Source organism: Teleopsis dalmanni, chromosome 1, assembly GCF_002237135.1.
Source record: "Teleopsis dalmanni isolate 2A chromosome 1, ASM223713v2, whole genome shotgun sequence".
NCBI classification, from domain to species: Eukaryota; Metazoa; Arthropoda; class Insecta; order Diptera; family Diopsidae; genus Teleopsis; species Teleopsis dalmanni.
In genome coordinates, this window is record NC_051846.1 from 211,555,287 (window position 1) to 211,579,857 (window position 24,571).

General features: G+C 30.0%; 1 protein-coding gene across 2 annotated transcripts in view; it reads right to left on the minus strand.

Moving 5' to 3' along the window:
• Positions 1-24,571, minus strand: part of LOC119671755 (neurobeachin) — an 80,421-nt gene that overhangs the window by 24,161 nt on the left and 31,689 nt on the right. The window contains exons 4-20 of one of the 2 annotated variants that reach the window (XM_038082520.1): positions 21,647-21,768; positions 21,378-21,504; positions 20,887-21,006; positions 20,014-20,160; positions 18,681-19,068; positions 18,450-18,544; positions 15,691-15,831; positions 13,943-14,082; positions 12,714-12,927; positions 6,478-6,730; positions 6,262-6,404; positions 5,392-5,582; positions 5,047-5,237; positions 2,582-4,840; positions 1,177-1,496; positions 764-1,078; positions 237-344 (exon numbers count right to left, since the gene is read on the minus strand). In XM_038082520.1, the coding sequence (XP_037938448.1) occupies positions 237-344; positions 764-1,078; positions 1,177-1,496; positions 2,582-4,840; positions 5,047-5,237; positions 5,392-5,582; positions 6,262-6,404; positions 6,478-6,730; positions 12,714-12,927; positions 13,943-14,082; positions 15,691-15,831; positions 18,450-18,544; positions 18,681-19,068; positions 20,014-20,160; positions 20,887-21,006; positions 21,378-21,504; positions 21,647-21,768 (5,274 nt within the window). Of the gene's footprint in view, positions 1-236; positions 345-763; positions 1,079-1,176; positions 1,497-2,581; positions 4,841-5,046; positions 5,238-5,391; positions 5,583-6,261; positions 6,405-6,477; positions 6,731-12,713; positions 12,928-13,942; positions 14,083-15,690; positions 15,832-18,449; positions 18,545-18,680; positions 19,069-20,013; positions 20,161-20,886; positions 21,007-21,377; positions 21,505-21,646; positions 21,769-24,571 lie in introns of those variants that run through there. The other variant, XM_038082519.1, reaches the window with a different exon arrangement.

The following is a 24,571-nucleotide window of genomic DNA, read 5'->3' on the forward strand; positions in this document are numbered from 1 at the left end:
ATTGCGATTTTATTATAATATTATTTAATTCAAGGAAAAGTGCTTACTAATAGCATCAAAAAATGTTCAAAAGTATTGTTATATTCAAAAGTTTTTAAAGCAAATCTTTGTGATTTATTATAGGCATGATTGCACTCCCAAAAACCATGTCGATTATGCTAAACTATTATATTAAAACTTTTAAATTTTTATATTAAAAATAAATAAAATTTAAAAGACATCTGATCACTACTCACCACATCACGGTATATAACCGCTCTCAAACGATTAACGTCCATATCCTGTAATAATTTCTCCGGATCCTTGACTGGGGATAATTGACCTGTTATTGACTCAACAATATTCTGCAAGAAAAAATTAAAAATATGCAAATAACATAAATAAAATATGTAATAACAGAACACATGTAGAAGGGGGGAAATGACAACTTCTGACTAAGACAATTTTCTTAGTTTTCTTCGTTAGATAATCGTACTTAAAACCAATTACGTCATTCAAAGGGCAATTATATGCAAGTTTACTTCACTTAATGTTGACTTGATTTTAACTTTACATTCGCTTATGCTCAGCTGCGTTTGCTAACAGCTTTCGAATGGAATTTTCAATTGGGGATTTAACAATAGAATCACAGTTGAGAAGTATTACAAATGCACAGGTTTAAGTATATAAATTGTTATTGCGAAATTACAGGGTTGCAGTTATGCATTAAGAGGTCGGTATCTAAACTCAACGTACTTCTTTCGCTTACACTTGAAAATCTTACCTTAGGCGAAGCTTGTGCACCACGTATCAGTGCTTGTAAATGTGCTGCTCCGGGCATATCACGCGTTATTGCACCAACAGTGTAACGACTACGTTCCTTGCATTCAAGACAGTTACGGACTGCGCACGTGCATACCAAACGCAGACATTGTCGCAATATTCCGCCACTGGACATATTCTTTTCAGCTTCCAGCTCGCCGAAATTTAATGAAGTCGCAAATATTAACACATCCGCCATATTGACGAGACGCTGTAGAAATGAAACGGCAACTTCAAGCGGCATGCCTTGCGTGGGTTCCAGTACATCGAGTTCAGACTTAAATAAAAAGAAATTTAAATAAAATGTAATTGAAATTAATTAGTTTTTCTTTCAAATAATTTTTATATTTACGAAAATTTTTAAATAATACTTACATTTGGAGATGTAGCACTCGCCAGTAGTGGCAATAAACCACCACAAGCGATTATCAAATTATCCGCCAGTTGCGATATCAAATGCACTGTGTTGACGACAAAAATAGCATTTTCGCTGGAGTTAACGAAATCCAAAACGCTCTTAGTCGAATGACTACGCCACACTTGTATGTCAGTTTCCAGTGAGAAGAGCACATCCGATAGCAAACGCTGATGTATATAGGACCACTTGAATTCTGGTATGCGGAAGGGTGGACGCGTGGGTCCGGGACTGAACATAGGTCGTGTTGAACCTGATTTTGAACGTTGTTGTTTGTTTTCTAAACAAAAAAAAAACATTCAAATTGAATTCTTGAAAAAGGAAAACTTCGCTTTTAATTTAAATCTTGAATTTTAGCGAAAAGTCTATGCTTTGCCAAGAGGCAATCCTATAATTGTGAGTTTAGGTCACATAAAAAGGATGTAAAACAAACTGTAAAGCCGTATTTTTTTATATTCTTCCCCTTTTTTCGAATTTCGTCAATGCGGCAAATTTTTAAAACTTGGACAGGACAATCCAAAGCAAAACGTAAACGAAATTTATATGAAGCGTAAATTTGCGGCATGTCAATAAAAACTGAAAAGTGCCATAAGCTGCACAGTTGCAATACTTCCATCGGGTGATGATTTGCGGATTCGCGAATTCTGAAGGCGAATGCGAGGGCGAGGGTGAGGGCGAGGGCAGGGCAACTGGTGCATCATTTGCTGTGTATTTAATTGAATGTGCTGTAAAACGTAGAATACTTTTTACAACCGACTATGCTGTCATTAATGTCAACCAAATTGCTGTGCATTTCAGCTGAGATTTTTATTACTCTTTTGGGTGCGCTTTATCTGCTGAAGCGTGGAAGGACGATAATAAACCAAGATAGTGCAGAGCAGTCACCATGAACAGACAAAAGGAAGCATTTAACATAAATATACTCGAATAGAAAAAAACTCCGTTTGACAAATGTAATCAAGGGAGTTCAGACGTAAACCTTATCCGCGCGCTGTAGTTATGCTGCTTTGCTGGTTTAAAAGCAAATAATTTAATAGAATTTTACGAGCGAATAGCAACAAATGTTACAGAGCACAACCAAAATTCATTGCTGTTAATGCAGTGGCAGAATAATGACGGTACTACTAGGGACATCAATTTTTTAACTGTTTGAATAATTAAGGAATCCATATAAGCTAAACTGCAGTGTGAATTAAATTTTTAAAATTAAATATAGTTTTCAAAACCTGTAAAGCTGCACAAAACAGCTTTCAACTGATTGAGAATATCACTAAAAACAATCTTTAATTATTTATAACTTCTGTTTCAGATATTCTGTTTAAATATTTTATAAATATTTCAATATAAATCATTCTATTAACTCACCAAAGTGATTATTTTCGACTTGTGTGCTCGCAGTCTGTTGCTGGCCATTACGATCCGTCGTCGCATCTGAATGTTCTTCTTGAAGTTCTTCTTGTGTGGTTTGGGTCTCTTCCTCTGTTTGTTGGACTATTTCGACAACTTGATTCATTTCCAAACCATTGCTGTCATTCGCATAGTTTTTCGGTGTAGTTTGTGTAGTGGAATCAACTTCTCTAACAAATGCTGGTTTGGCATCCAGTTCTGGGTTTACTATGCTTTCTGTTTCAATCAAATTTTCAGTTGGTTCTAACATTTCAGTTTCTTCTAATGTGATTGTTTCCACTACTGCTTTTTGCTCTTTCAAATCATTTATGGTGCAATCAACTAAGTTCTCTACTATAGTGTCAACTATATCTGTAACAACTTCTTTACTTTCATTGGCTTCGACTATATTCTCTACTTCAGTTTCTACTTTGTCAACATCGTTCAAAATACCTTCATCTGTAATATTATTTGTTTGCTCTAGTGCAGTTAATAGGACATCATCTACAATTTGCTTTGCTACTTCCTTTTCTGGCGCAGCAACAGCTTCCGCTGCTACGGTATCTGTATTACTTCCATCATTTTCTTTTATTTCATTATTATTTTTCTCCTTGATTTCATCTACAACTATCGCGTCTATTACACTGTCTATAACTGTATCTAATACATCTCTCACGACTGTTTCCACTTCCTTGATATCTGCATCGTCCTGAAGGTTTAGCAGATTGTCTTCCGTTATGGACGCACTTGATACTGTTGTTTCAGGGCTCATGGAGGTTATTTCTTCCGTTGTCTCAATTGTTGTAGAAAGGGACGAACTAACGTCCATTTCATCTTCTTTCGGCATATTGGCTATTATTGTTAACTCTGTACTTCTTTCGTTTGTGTTATTGTTGTTTAGCGTGTTCTCTTCATTTTGTGTTACTTCAGTCTTTTGTGTATCAATTACCGGTGTCTCTAATAGGGCGGTGGTATTATCGATTTCATTTTTGTTAGCTATAAGCTCTATAGTTTCTGTTACTTCATCGGTGTTGTTGTTCAGCAAGTTTTTACTATTCAAAAGGCTAACATTGTCGTTATCGTTTTGAGCAGTGTCGACTGCGGACGGCTCTTTTGATTGCTTCTTTTCATTTTTCAAAACACCTTGAACCACCTCGTTTACAGCCAGCTCGATTTCTTCATCCTTAAGCACTGAAGATGATTCTTGCAGTTCATCTGCAACTAATTTACAGTCTTGTAGTGCTTGCTCTGAAGTGCTCAGTACTTGTTTTATGTGCTCTTCGGCATCGAGGGTGTCTGTTAGAGTTGCTAGTTCTAGTTCTTCAATATCTTCATGTGCAATGTTTAAAGTCTGCTGTAGTGCTTCCTGCGGGCTTAGTTTGGTTGGAGAGCTTGTCGCACTCGTAGCAGTAGAGGTAGAGGAGGCATTACCATTGCAGTTAACTGCGGTAACTATGACTTCTGATTTAATGTGCTCATTATAGACATCAGATATATTTGATATTGTTGATTTCGTAGATTCCATCACTTTATTTTCCAGTTCAGTTTCTTTCTCTGGAACATTCTGTTTAACAGAGTCACTACTATTTTCATCAGTGCAGGCACATGTCACTCTTTTATGTTCCTCTTCTACCTCGTTCACTTCTTGTATGATTACCTCAGTATCTTCACCTTCAACTTCTTCTTCCACTGGTGGTACATCTTCTAATGAGGCAACTGAAATTGAGTCTTTAACGGCAGCAAGTTGTTGATGCTCTTTATGCTGGTGCTGCAGTTGATGTTGTTCCTCACGCTCCCAACCACTGATTGTGCTTATGGGGCGCGCTTGTCGCAATGCGGGATCTGTAATGTTGTCTGTGCGTTGTCGTTCGTAATGTTCATACATTTGCGCAAATTGTAGCTTGAATTCTTCATATGAAACTTTAGAATGTACTATCGCTAATGTATCTACCCAAACGCGCCAACCACCGTATTCATGCTTGATGGCATGATGCAGTAACATACGAAATAGAGAATATACCATGTCGGAGATCTTCTGTTCTTCTGTATTCTTGGGATGTATGTAGGCCATTGCTATCAGCCACTCTTGCCAAACTGACATCTGTAAGACAGTACGACGATTTTCACGATTACTATTACAAAGTAAAGTCATATCGGACAGGAAAAGCTTTTTCACATCGATGAGTGACTCTGTTTGTTTTGATTGACGTATAAGTGTAGCAACGACTTTCAAAATCACTGAAAGGTATAGAAGTAATAATATCGTTAGCATAGAAATATGAGCAACAGGATTTAAAAGAAAAATATTTAATAAAAATGTTAAAGCAAAAAGCTTTTAATATACCTATACTTGAAATCCCAAAAAGGACATTTTTATTTGTAGTTATGAGCTGAGTGTGTTACATTTTCATGTATAAACATGCTAAATTGTAAATTTCACTTACTTGGATTTTCTAAGCGATAGTGGGTCTCTGGTTCGGGATGTCGCGTATACAAAATTTGTTGTGATATATGTTCTGTCATAATTTCATAAAGCACATTGTATGTTGGCAATGACAAGGACTCTTCATACAGCAGCAGACGTTCAGCTAATAGCGTATATAAATTGTGCGGTGACATAACATCATACTTTCGTCTAATGGTGTAAAATAAATGGAGATGAAGGGTTAAAAAAAAATAGTTGATAAATTGTTGAGTATGTGTTTAAGAAGAAGAAGAAAAAGAAAAAAAGAACAAAGAAAAGGAACAGAGAAAAATCTATTCTTTATGGAATATGAGTTATTACTTACTTATGTGTGCTGCGGGATAAGAAGAAACCAAGTAATTTAAGAGCTTGTAAACGTATCAACTGGCTTTCGGCGGCCAATAACTTAAAAATACTTCTAACTCCATGTTTAACATCGAATGCAGGTACCATTGAACTGGGATGCTCAGACATAAGCGAAATTAACATTTGCAGAACATCGTGAAGATTTTCATCCTTTCAAAAAAAAAAAAAACATTTTTATGTTGTAAAATACAAAATAAAAATTAACATAAGTAATTAGTGAAATTTAATGTAGGGATTTAGAAAATCAATGATATAATTAATATATTACAGTTATTTGAGATTAATTTTCGAATGTTAAAGACATTTGTATAATCAACTATATAATTCCTAATGTTAGATATGATTGATGAAGTTTCTGTGCTTATATAACTTACTTTACACTCATCCTTGTTACATACATTTGTGATTTCACAACCCCAAGAACTATATCGTGTATATAAGAAGGTTGTATACAGAGTATTTATTTCTATACGAAATAAATCTGGTAGTACGGTTCAAGAAACATTGACGTACATTTGTAATTTCAATCTTAATAAAATAAAAATTACTTTTTATATTGTAAAAATTGAGAAGTCTAAATATTGTTAGATATCAACTGAAATTTCTATAGGAAAGCTTGACAATATTCACTACTCCTTATTTCAAATGGTTTGTTATTTTAACGTACTTTGTGTTTTATAGACTGTTCTATCTCATCGTTACTGAACTTTTATATACTAAATTTATTAAAAGTGATCATTTTTGTATTTATAAAGACTACAGACTTTTAAATGATAATTGCTTTAATTGTTATACACATATTATCTATACGAATAAATAATCTTCTTACCTCATGCATAGTTGTCAAATAATTTAAAATGCTTTGCAATTCATCCTCTTTGACACCATTACCAATCATGATCAATTGTTTTAGAAACAATAAAATATAAGCGCGTATTGCCAATATATCCTTTTGTGCGGGTCGAGGACCATCTATACCAAATTTAAAAAAATATGTACGATATGGAATCATTAGTATTTATTGCAATCCTCAGCTTTAACTTACCTAAACCTTTTGGTATGATGCCGCTCTTCGCGCGTGGATTCACAACCCAGTAATAATACTTGAGAGTATGCACTGTCTGGAGTACTGTACTAACACGTCGTACATTACTATAGATTTGTGTATCACTAAGGAACTCTGTGGCTAGATATGAGTAGAGTCGCGCCTGTACATTGGCTGGCGTATAAATCCACAAGGCCGGATTGAAGAGCACATGATCTAGCAACTGCCATGTGAGAAATGAGAAACAAAACAACTAAAATTAGCCAAGTAAAAACTGTTCTCAAACTGAAGTGACATTCTGATAAGCACATATATCTCAAAAGTATATATGTATAATATATATAAAGATAGATAAGGTTAAAGAACATTTAAAAATTCAATTATGTAAATTATTTAAACATTGGTATTAAATGATATTTATACATACATGTAATGATATTTGCAGGTTTATTTAACAAAGTAGTCGGGTAGGATGCACAATGCAAACGACAATTTTTTTTTTTTTGGATTTATTTTATAAAGTTGAAACAATCAAATTGCATAAATCGACGCATGCAGCAAACAGGAAACAGCAATTAACAAATTAAACGGAAATGAAAAAATTTTAAATAGAAAATATAAAATTACAAAAAAAGAACACAGGCAAAAGCCATTTATTAATTATTTTCAATTCTAATATAAAATACATCAATGCATATTATACTCGTATCAAATGCAACAGTTAATTAACTGTTAATATTAAACATTTATACATAATATGTATAATATGCATTTAATTAATTAAATAATAAATATTTCATTTTTATTTTAATGCGAATAAAAATAACGTCTGAGGGGAAAATGCATGACAATTTAAATGAATCAGGATTAAAATATTTATTTAAATTTGCTTACACTAAATAATATTACTTAAATATTAAATATTTATTATACACATAAACAATATAAACCAAATTATTTTTAATTTTTAATTATTAATTTAATACTCTACATGATTAACTTAAAAAATATTATTCGATTTTTTTCTATGCGAGCTTTTCTCATATCAAATGCAGCAGCGGAATTAGTAATTTTGGGTGTTACTTTCTATGCTAAGGTGAAGTACACAGACTCTAACTCTAATGAAAAGATTTATTCTTACTAAATACGATTTGATTTGACGCTCTAAAAGCGTGCAAAAGAAAAAGCTCTAATGAGTATTTTAAATCATTTAATCGGTTGTTTTTCAGGATCATAATGGAAGTCTTTTAAAGGACTCTTACGTCCACAAGCCATTTATCTCTCTTGGGCAAAAGTATTTTTCACATTAATCTTATTGACACAAGTAATAACTAATAGATGGCATTAATATAAGCAAACAGCTATTTTTAAAAACTTCTATTTATTTTGGATGACCTCAAATTTTCTCCATGAAATCTGACATGGATGGATATTGATAGTATTTGAAAGTCCAATCACGTTTGAGAGCGTTTTTCTTAGCAAATTATATGGATGTAATTTTACAATTTAATTTACTACTTGAATAATCTTTTTTTGCTAGTCAGTTTTAAAGGTAACGTTTTTAAATATTGTTTCGTTAACCTGCTTTCTGGCTAGGCATATGCATATGATATTATTTTTCCCTATAATATCTTTTAAGATATTTACCATAAATATCTTTTTAATTTGAATTGAAAAATTAAATTAAAGAAAGGTAACTCATACGCTATATAAAAAAAACGCAACACAATAGACCCGACAGTCGCAGGGTCTATCGTCCTATATTAATAATAAAAATATGAACAGACTTTGAAATAAAAATTAGTGGGGATGGATTTTAAAACAACTACTCAAAAGTAGTAAATCATTCTACTAGTATACTTTAGCTAACATTTTACTATATGTAGGAACTGTTGTATTAAAAACATTATAGGTATAACATTAAGCTGAGTTACTTAAACTATACTCCACGGAGTATATATTGTTTTGGAATACAATATGTACTTGCATTGCTCCGATAGAAGGTTGAATTGCTATATGTTTTGCAGTAAAAGGCTTCTTATTTGTTACAGTAGATTTACGAACGTAGCTTAGTAATAAGCTTTATAACAATATATATGTAGATATTGCTGATCCCTTATATAGCTACTACAAAACATTTTTTTACCAATTACGACCAGCTATTATAATAGTTTAAGCACAAATAGTTATGTTATGTTATGTTAAGCCTTTTTCGAGTTAGTTTGTTTTTAGATGGCTGGGGGTTTCTGCAGAGTCTCACCCATCCCACTGACAAATTAGAGTATTCCTCAAATAATAGTAATAGGTATTCAATTCATTTGAATCTTCTGATTAATATCTCATTGAAAAGGGGCAGCAATCAATAAACTTGGATTCAGAATGAATTCATTAAATTGTTAACCAATTAAAAGTAAAAATTTTTGTGTATTTTGTTTTAATATTAACACATATTTTTCTGTAAAAATTCAGTCGATTTAAGTTTAAAAAAAAGGCAATGAGCTCAGGTATTTTTTATTTTAAATGGAAACTTTTACTTTTGAAAGTTTTGCATTCGTTGAAAAAATTACTTCAAAAGTTCAGCAGCAACAATTGGAAAATTTCTCCGAAAAAAAACGCTTCCAATTAAAAATGTGTTAAACTTCAACAAAAAAATCATTACTTTTTATAAAAAAAAAGTGAATTGAATAATGTTTTCCTCTTTTTTTATTATTATTTATATATACAAAAATATTTGCTTCCTATAAAGTTGGAATTAAGGTTATTTCAATGAAAGGCGGAAAAAATGATATACACTTTTGGTAATTATTAAGTAAAGCAGCATTTTAATCCTATATGGATGAATGCAGGGAAAAATGCCACTGACATCCCGCTTATACGAGTTGATATGTGAAAAAGGATATGGCCTGGAATTATTATGTTTTTATTATGTATAAAATAGCGCTTTTGCTCGAAAATTGCGTATAAAGTAGCGTGCCTATAGGCAGGAAAAATATATCGTATTTAAAAGTATTAAAAAATGCATATGAAAAATATATAAAAGATATATAAAAAATAAATATATATATTGTAAAAAAATATCAAAGAAAAAAAAAGAGCATGAAGTTAAATGCATAATTTTAAACAGCCGTAAGCCTTATACATTAAATGCAAGTAAGACGAACGTTTTAATTAGCAAAATAATAATTAAGTTTTATACATTTTACACTCAAAGAAATTTACATTTAATACTAAAATTACAAGTACGAATTTAACGGCTAAAAGTAAATTTATACAATTTCAACTTTACAAATGTACAGTTTCATTTAAGTTAATTAAAAAACTTTAAATACAATCAATTACACTACATCAATATACGAGTATAGTTTAATTCAACTTTAATTCAATTCAACAGAAAGGATAACACTTTAAAAATTTTTGCACAAAACATAAAGTAGAATGTTTCATTTCTTCACCTGATAGAACTAGAATTTTTTAATTTTGTTTAGATTTTTATTCGAGTGTACAATGCATTATGCAGACACGTTTTGAGTAGATGAATTAGTAGTAGAATAGTAGTAGTAGTAGTAGGTTATATAGTGGAAATTGTAGTAGTAGTAGTAGTAGAAATGGTAGTAGAATCGTAGGCGAAGGATTATTTTTAGTATTATTTTGTATTTTAGTTTAAGTGCATAGATGAGGATTAAAAAAAAAGAAAAATTCGTAAAAAGTAGAAGAAAATTTCAATTAGTTTTCAATACTATTACAAAACTTATTTACTTATACAAAAAACTTTGATTTCTATTTAATTAATTTCAATATATATAAAATGAAACTTTGATACTGAAAAAAATGCTAAGCTTAAAAAATGAGAATTACATGCAAAAGGATTAATTATTGGAAAATAAAAAATAAAGCACAAAATAAGTAAAATTAATGAAATTAGCATATTGAAGTTACAAAAATATTAAAGAATATGATTATATGGTTTCATTAAAAAAATATATGAAATGTATTAAAAACATTCTTCATAATTAATTTTTAAGTTAAAAATAATTTCATGTAATTATTTTTTTCTGTTTAATGAAAAATTATTTTAAAATTAAATGGAAGTTAAAATATTCATATAAAAAATTCAGTTGCATTTAAATAATGAAGATTTAAATAAATATGGGTTTTTTGCAAATGTATTATGCATAGTAATACTATTATAAATCAAATATTTTAGATAGACCTATGTTATGACAGTTATAATTGTTACACTTTTTGTGCGAAGCGCAAAAACGTACTATTAAATACTATTAATCATAGATCATAGAAATGGATCTATTCTCAGAGAATAACTTCCTTTCTGATCTTATTATCCAGTATACTATATTTCAACATGCAGTTCATTTTTCAGAAATATAATGCACTCACTACCATAATAGATTGAGTGATATCGAAAAAGTATCTAGGTTTTTTTGATATATTTTTAAACAAAAACCATCTCTATTAGAAATCAACTTTTATCAAGTATTTATCGACCAATCGATTTTAATTCCCTACCATAATATATTGTATACTCTGTTATTTTTCCAATATTAAGAAAAATAAGACAATAATATTATATGATTATAACATAAACACTGTTGTCGATCGTGTCTGAGATAGACAGCATTATGATTTAAATATAATATTCATTATTGAAATCATTCAATTTTTTCATATCTTATCCAAGAAAATTATATGAAACATTAATTATTAATATTTTAGAGATCATTAACATCTGATATACAATAATTAAAAGAATTTTAAGAATATTCAGAATCACCAATTAAATGCTACAACTTTCTCATCAGAAAGTACATAAGCTCAATGCTGTAAGGCAGTATAACTTAAGCAATGTTAGATCAGTAGGCATGTGATCTATATTCAATATAGATATAGACGATACAGTATTTAATAATTCATATATAAAGAGTTGTGATTGAACAGTACAAGAATCCAATACACTGTGAATTTATAATTTGCTTTTTACATTCTAACACTCACTATTCTAGCTAAGTCTTAAATTTTAGCTTAAAATTAAATTTGAGGAAATGCTAAAAAACGGATATTTAATAAAAACAACGGCCAGTTTATTGTTATTTTCATATTCTAACAAATAACTTGTAAAGTCTGTATAAATACTCTCAATGTTGAAACAACATTTTTCCAATTTTCATATCTCTTCTTTCCGATTACCATTGCAATAGATTCGAACAACTAACCCACTAAACTTAAAGTCTTGTAGGACTGTCATGCATGAGTTTTAAACATATCTTTATATAGAATTTTTGTGTTTTTATCCGATGGGGAATACTATGCACCACAACTGAGATAATAATACCTTTTTTTGGGGAAATGGTATAATATGAATTGTTTCAGATATGATATATAGTATTTTATAATAGTTATTTTATTATTAATAATATTTATTTAAAAAATATTTAATAAAAGTTCATTAAAATTACCAAAAAGAGTTATAAGTTTTCAAATAATTAAAGTAAATAAATTCAAGAAAATACAAAAAATTTGAAATCGTTAAGTAAATAAATCATAAAATTTACTTTTTTGTATGTAAATCGCAAGCCCATGTTAAACTGCATACAAAAAAAAAATAAAAAGAAAAGAAATAATATTTTCAAATTAATCACTTAAATACTAAATTCAAAATTATTGTCATGCATTTTACTATATAAAAATAATTCAATTTTAATCGTTTTATATTAATTAGAGCAAATAATACTTAATTTTAAGCTACAATTGACAATTGACACTTGATTATTTTTATAATTAATAATTTTACATCGTTTTACAAAATTTACATGCCATATTTATACTTAATTATATATTTTCGTATAACAATTTTGATAATTTAATGCATAGTAGTTTTCCTACATATAATTATAATTAATATGCATTGAGAAATTTCAATTGAGTTCTACGAAATTAATTTTATTTAGTAATTAAGAAATCAATTAATATTATCATAATTATATTAAAATAAAGTCCTTATTTGAATATTAAAAATTTCATGAATCTTATTTATTATCTTTTCAACTATTTTTATTTTAATTTTTTAAGGTTGTAAGTAAGGTTATTTCAATTTATTAAATTTTACATAAAACTCATTTTTCAAGGCATATTTTTTCATAAAAAGCAAAATATATTTTTACTTTATTAAAACATAAAACACAAATGTGAAAACTCTTAGCAAATATAAAATTCGGACTCACCTGCTTCAACAGCAAATCACTATTCGTGGACAGACATGTCACTAAATATTTTGTTAAATTCAGAAAGGAGCCTAAAACCTCGAGCGTCAGATGTTCTCGTGAGGAGCGCTGCAGCATAAAGGATATTACCAAGAAACCACGATTCTGTATCATGTGTTGTTGCACAGTCTGTGATGTTTCCACCAATTCACAGATGAAACCCAGCAGCTTAGAACTGTGAAAGTGGAAAAGCAGAAAAGTTGTAAAATGCAATATAAAGCACACAATTACTTGAAAAGGAAATGCAATTGAAATGGCAGAAGAAAGCGCAAAGTGTTTGCAAGCATTTTCCAAAGGAAAATCATAAAATGTAATATAAAATTTATAAATAATTTTCAAAAGTGCACAAAGATACGCAATTCTGACTTAGTTTTCAAATGTTTGGGGAAAATTGCTAAAGTAACTAAAACTAAAAAATATAAAAATTTCACGAAAGTGTAGTCGCACGTAGAAGCTTTTCTGCGATGCACATGCACTCTTATACGTTTTTCCCTTCACTTTTGTTTTTGTTGGAAAATATGAAATAATGCACACGTCACAGCATTTTCCTAGCGCTTAAGGGGGAAAACATATGCGAACAACTTGGCGAAAAATTACTACATAGTTACTTAGACAGGAAAAAAAAGCACACAACAAAATAGAAAAAATTCTTAGCAAAATAAAAATAAAAGTTTTAAAATGTTAATAACAATTTCCAAGCAACAAAAAATAAAACGCATAATGCGTCTCTAGTTGCATTCAAAAGACTTTAGATCGACACAACTGTGCGTATGAGTAACTTTTTTAATTTTACACAAGTTCTATCCAAGCACATTTCCACAGAGTTTATGCGTTACACACACATTTGGAGTATATGTTGACATATGTACACTATGAAAATTAAGATAATTCTTGTATTATGTATATAGTATGAAGACTAAACTAGTTTTATTTATACGAGGAAACGAAAATACTTCAAACTTTTTTATTAAAATTTATTTTGATTTACGTTATTAGTTGTACTTATATTTTTGTTATAAATTTAATACAATATTTGCGTGTCAGAAGTGCACTTTTAAAATTCTTTTAAGCCCTTTTTCAGTTAACTTTATTTCGAAAAGAAAAACTTTGCACTTTCTTCTTTGTAATAAACACAAAAAGGAAAAATATCGCTGTAAAAATGTAAAGAAAACCTTGTACTTTGAACTTACCACAGACTTGGATCACGTTTGATATCGCTGATGCCCTCATGCGCCATATCCAATTGTGAAAATAACGGAAAGAGCACTTGTATACCACCAATGGAATTTAGTGTGCAGTGTATTGAATGTGTAACAACAGCCTTAACATCCTGTTGTTGTTGTTCCGAAAATACAGGATTGGAAAAAAGACGAGGACGAGAAAAGAAAAATTAACAACTTTTTATTTCTCAAGTAACATGAAACTCTTTAAAGTTACTAAAGTAATGCAAATAGAATTTTATAGTTTCTAGTTTTTAAGAGGCATCAAATAAAGCATTATATTTATTTTAACTTACAACATAAATTTTGTAAAATATCTGTCTGTTATACTACTACAACCATTGAAAACAAGTATCTATCTCAACTTTCCAAGTCGAGCACAAAATTCTCTTGGAAGAGTTAGCGTGCTCATATATATAAACTAAGGTACGAGTATCATAACTATGGAATGCATTACTTGAGCTTTTTACGTGCATTCAACTCCTAACTATTTACTATACCATATGCATATAATTCAATATAAATTCAATGAAACTATTATATACTCTGCATCATTTTTAGATAAATCTATATTTGTATAGATAGTCAGTTCAAAATAGTGAAGTGGAGACGATATGGTTTCCATTAAAGAAATTAATTAACTATAATTCTTTCGTAATGGCATTATTTATTGCTGGAGTTTATTTCTTCCTTGTGCATAGAACCAAATCTAGAAATGTAATACGGAAAAAGCCATGCTAATATTGCTCAACGATTCGCTTCAGCGAAACTGGAATATCTTTTTTATTAATGTTATTTCCACTATAATTCTTTATAATAAAATTTTTAATCATAGACCAAAGATATACTTTAATACGTATAATGAGAAAGAATTGGGAACATATTAATTCGTTAATAGAGAAAAATGGAAAAACTGAAATATTTATGTCAAAAATAAAACATTTAATAGAACTCTATTCAGTATTAGGTTAGGTGTAATATTATTATTAGGTTGGGCGTATGTTCGTGTTTAATACCATCTGGAACATTTGAACTCTTAAGCACTGTAAGGCTCTCACATTAATGAGGCATTCTAATTATACTTTTAGATTTTTTCTGATTTATGGTAGGCTAGCTAGCATATGAAAGTTTAAGTATCTTTGAATTTTCCAATCTTTTATTAAAATACTCTCCACACAAAGATTTACAACAGTTTGCATGACTTGAGCGGTTAGTGCTCAAGTTTCGAATATAGCAAATGTATTCCTTAGCATATCTACTTCGGAGTTGCTTGCGGTATCCCTGCCATTAGAAAAGCAAAGAGAAGAAATCTTCCTGTTCTTCTCATCCTAAGATGTATTGCAATAAAATATCGACATGTCTTTCATATGCATTGAACTTAAAGACTTTAAAGCAGCTTTATTAGCTACTGATATATATATATATATCTTTTTTAATCAATATATTGTGTTATCCATTTCAAGACACGCTTTTGTTTCCCTTTCTTCTGTTCTGCTCTGTGTTAAATATAATTCTATGAGAGCAACAACAACAACAATTTTGTTTCCTCAACCAACTTTATAGTACTACAAACAATAACATATGTACCGTCCTCGTATACCCAAGCTACTCTAAATAATGTCCTTGTATTTTATTATTTATGTCAATTCGTAAGGTCCTTTTTATATTTTACTACGTATACAAAAGAGCTTCACATATATAGTTACATTTTTACTTACCTGTAACATAAGTGCATGCGGCGTATGTACAAAATATGAAACATTTCCTTTGGGGGATGACTGCAAACACAGTTGACCATCGGTTGCCACAGGATTGTACATGAAGACGATGGCATTCGATAGTTTGCCGTCGTACAATACCTTTTCCCGTAAAAATGTTGTCAAAAATGTTGACAAAGCATAACAAAATAAAGATAAAAAGAAGAAGAAAATATAAAAATTCAATTATGTGAAAAAATGGCTGTGAAATTTTTCTGTTAAAGTTTTTTTTTTTTGGCTGAGAAATATGTTTTATCAAATTTTTTATTTTGCGATACACAAAGCACAAACACATTATTTTACTACTTTTACTCTAATGACGAGTAGTGTTAATGTAAGGCACAGATTTGGTGAAAGCATAATTTTTATACACCCTCGAGGAAGTACACGTATGTTTACTTTTCCTCAGAATTTAATAAAGCAATAAGAAAATTTTTAAATATTTTAAAGAGGTCTAATAATAATAAAACAATAATAATAACAATAACTTTAAAAAACAAATAATTTGTGATAACAATTATAATAATTAATTTTAAATGGCGTTAATTGATTACTCAATTTATATTCCAGCATAAATTGTAAAGACCTTTGGGCACAGATTCTGTTTAAAACAGATTGTTCTGGGTAGTTTTTTAAACTATGCTTTATGTATACAGAGGTTTATCCTGAATTATTATGTTGAGGCTAGTTGAGTTAGTGCACTTGAGCATTTTTACTCGCTATTAACTGCGAGGTTTCTTCATAACACCTCTCTACGCCTCGACTGGATTATAGTTTACCACTTCATCAGACTAAGCAATAACTGAGATCTGCATACCTCCCCGAGGATCCTGTAACCATTCTGAGATTCGATAACGCGGTGTTGGTAAGTCTATCAGTTTTCGTAAATAATTTCAGGGCTATATCCTTTACGTTTATTTTGATCGGATTAATTTTGAGGTTTCTAAGTATGTCATTCGTCCTAATATACCATGGTACATGGTACATTGAAATGTCTTTACAGAGCATAAATTTTATACTTATAACAAAATTTTCATTGAAATTATCAATAACTATTAGAAAAAGTTATCTAACTTATACCAGCTACCACTAGATGGCGTCAATATTTTTTTTATGTGTGATCAACGTAATATTTCGTAACTGAATAATATCTGCATAACCGTGCCATATGGGAATATAGTCTGAAGCAAAAAGGGATCAACATAGTCTAATTGATACAGTTATATAAAAATTTTCATTTTTTTCCTTTTGTTTTATTTAAAAAAGTAGTGATTTTAGATAATATGTTATAAAGCTCTTCAAAGGCATATATATAGAATTAAAATTAAATATTTTATAAAGCAAATTGTACTGTTTTCTGAAACAACAATTCAAGTCTATATTTTAAGATTAAAGATTAATTTGGGGGTGCATAAGTATTCTATTGATCACATATCCTTTGAAATCGGGCGAATAGCTTATCACTAGATAAGCCCATTAGGAAATTATTATTGTTACATTGAAAACTCTCTCAAGTGGATGTTCATTATGAATCAAGTTATGTACGTCCAATGGTTAAATTGTTCTAAACAATGGTTAAAGAATTTAGTTTAACAAAATTTTTCATCTAAGAGGAGTATCCATTAAGGCAGTTTTCAGTGTATGTAGTATACATTTGTATGAAATATATATATTTTTATGTAATCTGTATTTCTATTTACATATAATCTTATATAAAAGCACATTATGCCATGAATATGACAAAAAGAGATTTTAGATAAGTGTTTATTTATAAAGCACAACAAATTCGGTGTTTTAATTAGCTGCTTTCAGTGGTGCATAAACCTCCATAGAATAGCCATAGAATAATAGAAAACATTGTTATTCGATTGAAATAATAGAAAAGCAAATAACATAAATTTAACAAAGGATAAAAAAAAAACAAAAAGAAACTGAAAAACATCAATTGGAGAACTAAATTTTGATAAAATGGTTTTATTTGTAGTTCGAATGCGTTTACATACGGAAACATGTTTATAATTAATTCGAATTTATATATATGTAGATGAGAGCTCAGAAACCTAAATCATAAACTTTACACAATTTCCAGCATTTTAGAGTTTTAAGTATTCAATTAGCGCAATCATAGTGCAAAATAGTGAAGGTGCATTATGAAGTACAGAATCGGACTATCGACGAGCTCGAAACCATAAATTTTGCCAACATGTGGACTACGAATATTTTTGCAAAACCAAAATATAAAATTTAAAAAATCAAAAACTGAAAATGTTTTTAATTGCAAGTAGAATTTTACGCTCTAATAATTCGATTAATTAAAAATTTAAAGCCATTGTAATGCACATAAGTGGATGGATATACAATATAAAATTGGAATTATGAACTCGGTGAAAGTATCTGCAAATCGAACTCTGTTTGAATTGATGTTGTTCAGAGCAAAGCAATGTACAAGCTCTCTTGTGTAGAACATTTGCACTTAATTAAGATAAAATTTTTAGTTTATGTACTAAACTGTTAAGTTCAACGTAAAAAATATTGATAATAAGATACTTAAATATATTAGTTGACGAGTATGATACGCATTAAACGAATTATTAAGACATTAAAAAAATATTATTTTGAAATTCATTTTGTAACATAAATATGAGGACAAAAATTATTACTTAAATAAATAATGAAATTAATAAAATAAATAATCAAAACTAAATAAAAAGCATGCTTACAGCTTTAAGCTGATTAATTTCTTCCGTTTCGCCGGCAAAACTTCTCGATAACTCGCCGCTGGCGTTGGATATCAATGAACTCCGTCTCAGTTGTTCTAAAGCAAATTAATAAACACAGGAAAGCAAACGGAAAATGTTGATAAAAGCGAATAAAAAAAGAAAAGAAAAACAAACAAAAATAAATTTAAAAATTAATAAAGTTTAAATAAAAAATGAACATCAAATAAATACCAAAGGACACATTTGCTGTGGGCAAATGACTTAAAGGATCAGTAACGACTTTAGTGCCTTCGCTAGTGACATTGCCTGTTGCACTTGCTGGTAATGTAGTTGGTGTAGTAGGTGTACTGGGAGTAGTAGCAGTAGTAGTAAGAGTAGTATTTGTATGTGCTTGTTTATCGACCACGCCCCCTAAGGCATTCAATACAGCATTTGTGGAAGCATTACGTGCTACTACAACAGCGCGTATCTTAGCAAATGTTGCATTCAGATCAAGCTTTTCATCTGCCCAATCGATGGCTTGAGCCTCTTGCTCTGCATGTGTACTGCTGATTTGACTCACCCTTTTATGATTGTCCGGCAGGTTCAGGTAGCACTCGTTGTCGAAGCGGAATTGTGACTAGAAGGATATAGTTGTGGTTTTTTTGGTTGTTTTTATGTAATTGCGTAGCACATGAAGATTAAAAATATTTTAAAAAAAAGTTTTTGGAAAAAAACATTTATTTTTTATTTGATTGTTTTTAGCGGTGTCATTGCGTTGATGTATTAGAAAGATGTGTGCGTAGCGTGTTTGATAAAAAAAAGTAAAAGAATAAAAAAAATGAATATAGTTCGAGAGTAACAACAATTGTGAACACACTGTTTTAATATATATATATACATTAAGACTGAAAAGTTTTCGGAAATTCTCATTTAAAATTCGCGCGCTGTATATTTTTCGATATTTTAAGTTTATGTAGTTTGGCAGCACTGTCCTTAATTACTATGCCAAAAATGAGCTCGATCTGTCAGACAGTTCGTTTACGGCAGCTGTTGAAACCAGTTCACCTCAGTAGTGCGTTGCGAAATGTCTTCGACGGTCGTACGACCGTCCTGGAAGGCTTTGTACCACTCATAAACTTGAGTTTTCGATAAAACTGATTCCCCATAAGCCTTTTGTAGCATTCGCAACGATTCTGCACACGAAATTTCGTTCGAAACACAAAATTTGATGCAAACTCTTTGTTCAATATTTTTTTCCATTGTTTTTTTCGCAACGCCCTACTGAGGTGAACTGGTTTCAACAGCTGCCGTAAACGAACTGTCTGACAGATCGCGCTCATTTTTGGCATAGTAATTAAGGACAGTGCTGCCAAACTACATAAACTTAAAATATCGAAAAATATACAGCGCGCGAATTTTAAATGAGAATTTCCGAAAACTTTTCGGTCTTAATGTATATATAGAAATCACATATATAATAAATATTTTACATTTAAAATATAAACAAAAAAAAAACAATTTACAATTGTGTTTTTAAAATTCAATGAAAATTTATTACTAAATGTTATTTAATGACACTTACCTTATATCCTGGCCCTAGGCGGTGCATAGCACAGATTTGATGCGCAGTCAGTGATTCACTGAATAGGTATATTGCTGACATTTGACCACAAAATACGCGTTCTTCATCCAATTCTGGCGTGGCACCAATATAACATTTATCAAATGGCTGTAAGAATAACATTGCTTATGTAAAGTACACTATAATAGATATAACACACGTAGAAGAAATGCTATCATGAACAAAATGTAGACGGTCAGAAAAAGATAAGCGTTATATATATGTTATATAGTAACATAGGTTACAAACATTTTTAATAATCTTTATTTTAGTTGATATTGTAGTAACATGTATAAACTCTTTAGAATAGTGATGTTCGGGTAATTTGAATATTCGGATCGAGACTCGAACACTTTAAACGTTCATTACAAAAGTTCTAACATATTCGAACTGCTTAAAGTTGTTTAAACTAAATAGACAACGAATGTGTTTTATGTTTTATTATATTTTTGTTTCATTTTAAGCAAACACTATAAGAGTAAATGCTTGAAAAACACTCGCTTCGATTACTTTCGAGCGGTTCAAATTATTCGAAAATATCGATGCCACTTATATCGATGCTTCGAAAAGATTGCGGAGTATTTACAGCACTATTTCAAAGCAATCATGTTCAAATAATCTCAAGCGACTCAGATATACTCGAACATTAACAACATGGAGGATTCAAAGAAGTCGTACAATTTTTACAGCATTTCTTCATCGTAGACACAAATAATAATTTGCATTTCTTAAAAGTTTAATTTAAAATTCAATTATCTCAAAGAAATCTTAATTATTTTAACATTATTTTAAAATTTAAACTACTTAAGTAAATAATTTATTAATTTGACTTACATCATTCGTTGAAACGAACCACGCCATTTCAGTACTGGACGCCATTTGTCCATTTACCAGGCACTTTATTTCGCTTTTTGTCCAACGATTATATATGTACACTATCGCAATCATATACCACTGTAGAAATAATAAAGGAATGAAGGAACGTATTTAAATAATTAATTATCAATTATTTTTATCTCGCAACTAAAAGCTTTAGTACTTATACTTAAGCGGAGACAACTTAAGAGCAAGGACATTCATTAAAAGCATCTCAAAAAAAAAAAAAACAAAAACTATTCGTTATAATTTCTTATTTATAGCAAATAAATTGATTTTCTTTCATTGCTCATTATAATTTAATTGATTTAATAAATATCCTTTGCATTGATAGTTCAATAGCAGCTCAATGATTACAAAACAGAAATAAGTATAGAATAAAGCATAAAAGTGCTTCACTTTTCATGTTAAAAAAGTCTTAAGTTCTACATTTATCATCGAGCACTTACCTTTCTTGGCTGGAACTCATATTTTACACAATGCTGAAATCCTTTGCCTTTGACTTTCATCGATGTGAGTACAAGGCAATTGCCAACAAAGTGGGCAGTGTAGCCAATCCCTTTCGATGTTTTAAAACTGTACCATAAAAATGCAAGGAAGGGGGAGAGACGGTGAAAGAGAGAGATGAAATGAAATTAAAATTAATGAGTTGCAAATACAAAATTTAAAGTTTTCACAAAAATTTCAAAGCAGCTGTGCTACGCTGCACTGAACTTACCAATAAAGGTATGGCTTCTCACGTTCGATATTCACAGAGTTAATTGGATCCAGGCGAAACCACGTCGTAAATGTAAAACCATTTTCGTATGGCCACTTAGCTAACGGCGGCAATACCATCGCCTGCAGAAGAAAGAAAATATTGTGTAAAAGAAACTCAAGTGAAGTGTACCGAGAGAAAAATGATATAGTGGAGCCAGAAAAATTTTTAATTGTATTTTGAAAATTTTTGCAAATTAAAACTAATGAGGCACTTTTCAAAATAAAAATGAGTTTTCAATCCCAAGTTTCCGGCGTACTCATTTTGTACGCCATGTTCGTTGTTGTAAGTTCGGAAAATCGAAAAATGGGCTGTGGTGATTTCAGAACTTTCATTAAAACTCACTTTATTGTTGGGAGTCATAACAACTTTCTGCAGGTTAATCATTTTGCTGTCATAATTAGTGCCGTCAGTACCGTCAGTAGGTTTGCCTCTTGCCACTAATTTGTGCCACGTCAACACTTGACAAAATTTGTTGCCAAAACTTTTGCTTCATATCTAAACTGGTTGCTAGGGTTGCCATGTGCACATTATCCTTTAAATAAAGTCGGTCTAACTGTGTATAGAATGTGGATATGTAAGGTGAAGTTGATTTTAGTTTTCTATGAGATTTAGCGTTTCGGTCAAAGTTTTAATATGAATTATAAATTAGTCAAAATACGGTGGAGTGGGCATTGTATCATAATGTTATTATGAACTCAGAAGTATTTTAAATAAACTATCTAGTTTTAATAAAATCAGAAAAAGTTCTTTTATAATCCATATTTTAAAAGAGCTGGATTACGATTTGAAATAATTTTACAAATTAGCTTACATGAGGCTTTCGAAAACTGAACGCATAACAAAATTTATAGAATATACATAAATTTAATGATAAGTCAACATAAATGATAAACTTGATATGGGTTTCATAAATTTTTTTACGTATACTGGTTTAGCATAATTTGATTGGTGAGATGACTTTTCTATTTTAAAACTTTTTTAAAAAAAAAAAAATTTTTTTTAATAAAAAATTTCAATAGTCTTTTCTGTCTTTTTTATTATATGGTCTCATAAACACTTAAATTTCAAGCCTTAAAAAACTAATCATATGAATGAGAATTACTATTTTTTGTGAAATATATATACAAAAAAAAATTTCCGTTATGCTTTAAGTTTTAATTCCCCACCAATAAAAAATATAAAACTTCGTAAACTATTTTAGAAATAAAAAACGTAGGAAAATAAAGACGATTTCAGACAATCGTAGATCAAAGTAAAAAATAAGGCCAAAATTTTCCTCCTAATTGATCAAGTAACTAGTGCCTATGCTGCAAAATCAGTAATTGGAATTAACTGCATTGAAAAAAGGAAAAAACGTTTTTGGTTTGTTAAATTCTGAAGAAAGTTCAAGATATCCTCCAGTCGATTCAAAAAAATCTAATAAAAGGCTTGCTAGATAAAGGCGCAGGCATAAACTATAGTTATCAGTTATTTTCTATATATGGATATTTATATACAATTAAGTCTAAATACAAGAATTAATTAAGAGCAAGAATTAAGTGTGAAACTGAGACAATTTGTGTCAAACCTTAATAAATCTGGTCATCCACAAATCTATATAGAACTAGAGAAATAATTTCAATAGGACTGAAGTCAGCAACATAATTTTCCTTCTGATTGCTTAATAGGCAGTGATACACAAAAACTTAGTGGCGTCTGCCAAATGGTACATAAAGTTTTATCAAGCTTTAGTCTATTATATAAATATCTAGACTTAGTAAGAAGCAGGGCTACTACTTTTGCAAGAATCTTCATTGATTCTACATTCTTATCTCGAAGAACAATCAATATTTATTATTTTTTTTAGCGATAATTATATTATCGGAACAGAAAAATTTTGAATCAGGAATTCACGTATCATAAAAATTCTTTAGAAAAGAAACCACACTAAGGTTGATAAGATTGTTTTCTTTAATTTTTGAATAAAGTTTTAGCACTTAACATTAAATGATTAAGTTATAATTCACTAAATTAAATTTTAAGAATAATTACGTTAACAAACTTCTGTTGGATTTTTCCATTCCATTTTCCGAATTCTTTCATCTCATTCCTTCAATATTGAAGTATTTCTTCATAAACTCAAACTATCTTTATTAAGCTGGTTACTATCTTAAAAACTTTTACAAACTTCAAGAAATTTTACTAAAATGTTAACCATTTTCTGACCACAAAGAATATTTTCCATAGCAATTATTAGCTCATTTCTACCAACAATCAGAACATCGCACCACAACACATAATTTATAGTAAAAGTTTAACCAAAAAGGAATGCTTGCCTTTCTTTGCAGAAGCCACATTGAAGAATAAGAATCTCCAACTTTTGAATTTGTATTAAACTTATTTCCGATTTGTCGAAATTTATATAACAAGTTGTATTCTCAACTTCAGTCTAGTAAATGGGTTGCTTATGGGCACAGCAATGAAGAAAAAACGCACCAAGCAAAACGAAAATGAAAAACAAGTAAACGCCTTAAAATATGCAACATATGGCATAGGCACAGCAGTTACCAGACCATAGCGTACAAATGGGCATTGTTTCTAATAAAGTCGTAAATCAATTATGTTTTTATACGAATTTGTTGCTCGATGCTCAATGCTCGATGCTCGAGACGGTGTCTTAACTTGTATTGGTAACTGCAAATTGAAAGGAAATGAGAAAAATTGATTTATAGCGCCGTTTAGATCTCAGGAGTTTAGCTTGTCTAGTAAAATACCATAATAGTCATGATTGTGATTTTTTACCGCATTTAAATGAAAAATATTTCAATTTAGAAAGTTGCAAAAATATGAATACAAACCAGTCTCCTCCTTTTTGCTTTTAGGGAACATGTTTCACATTTTTAC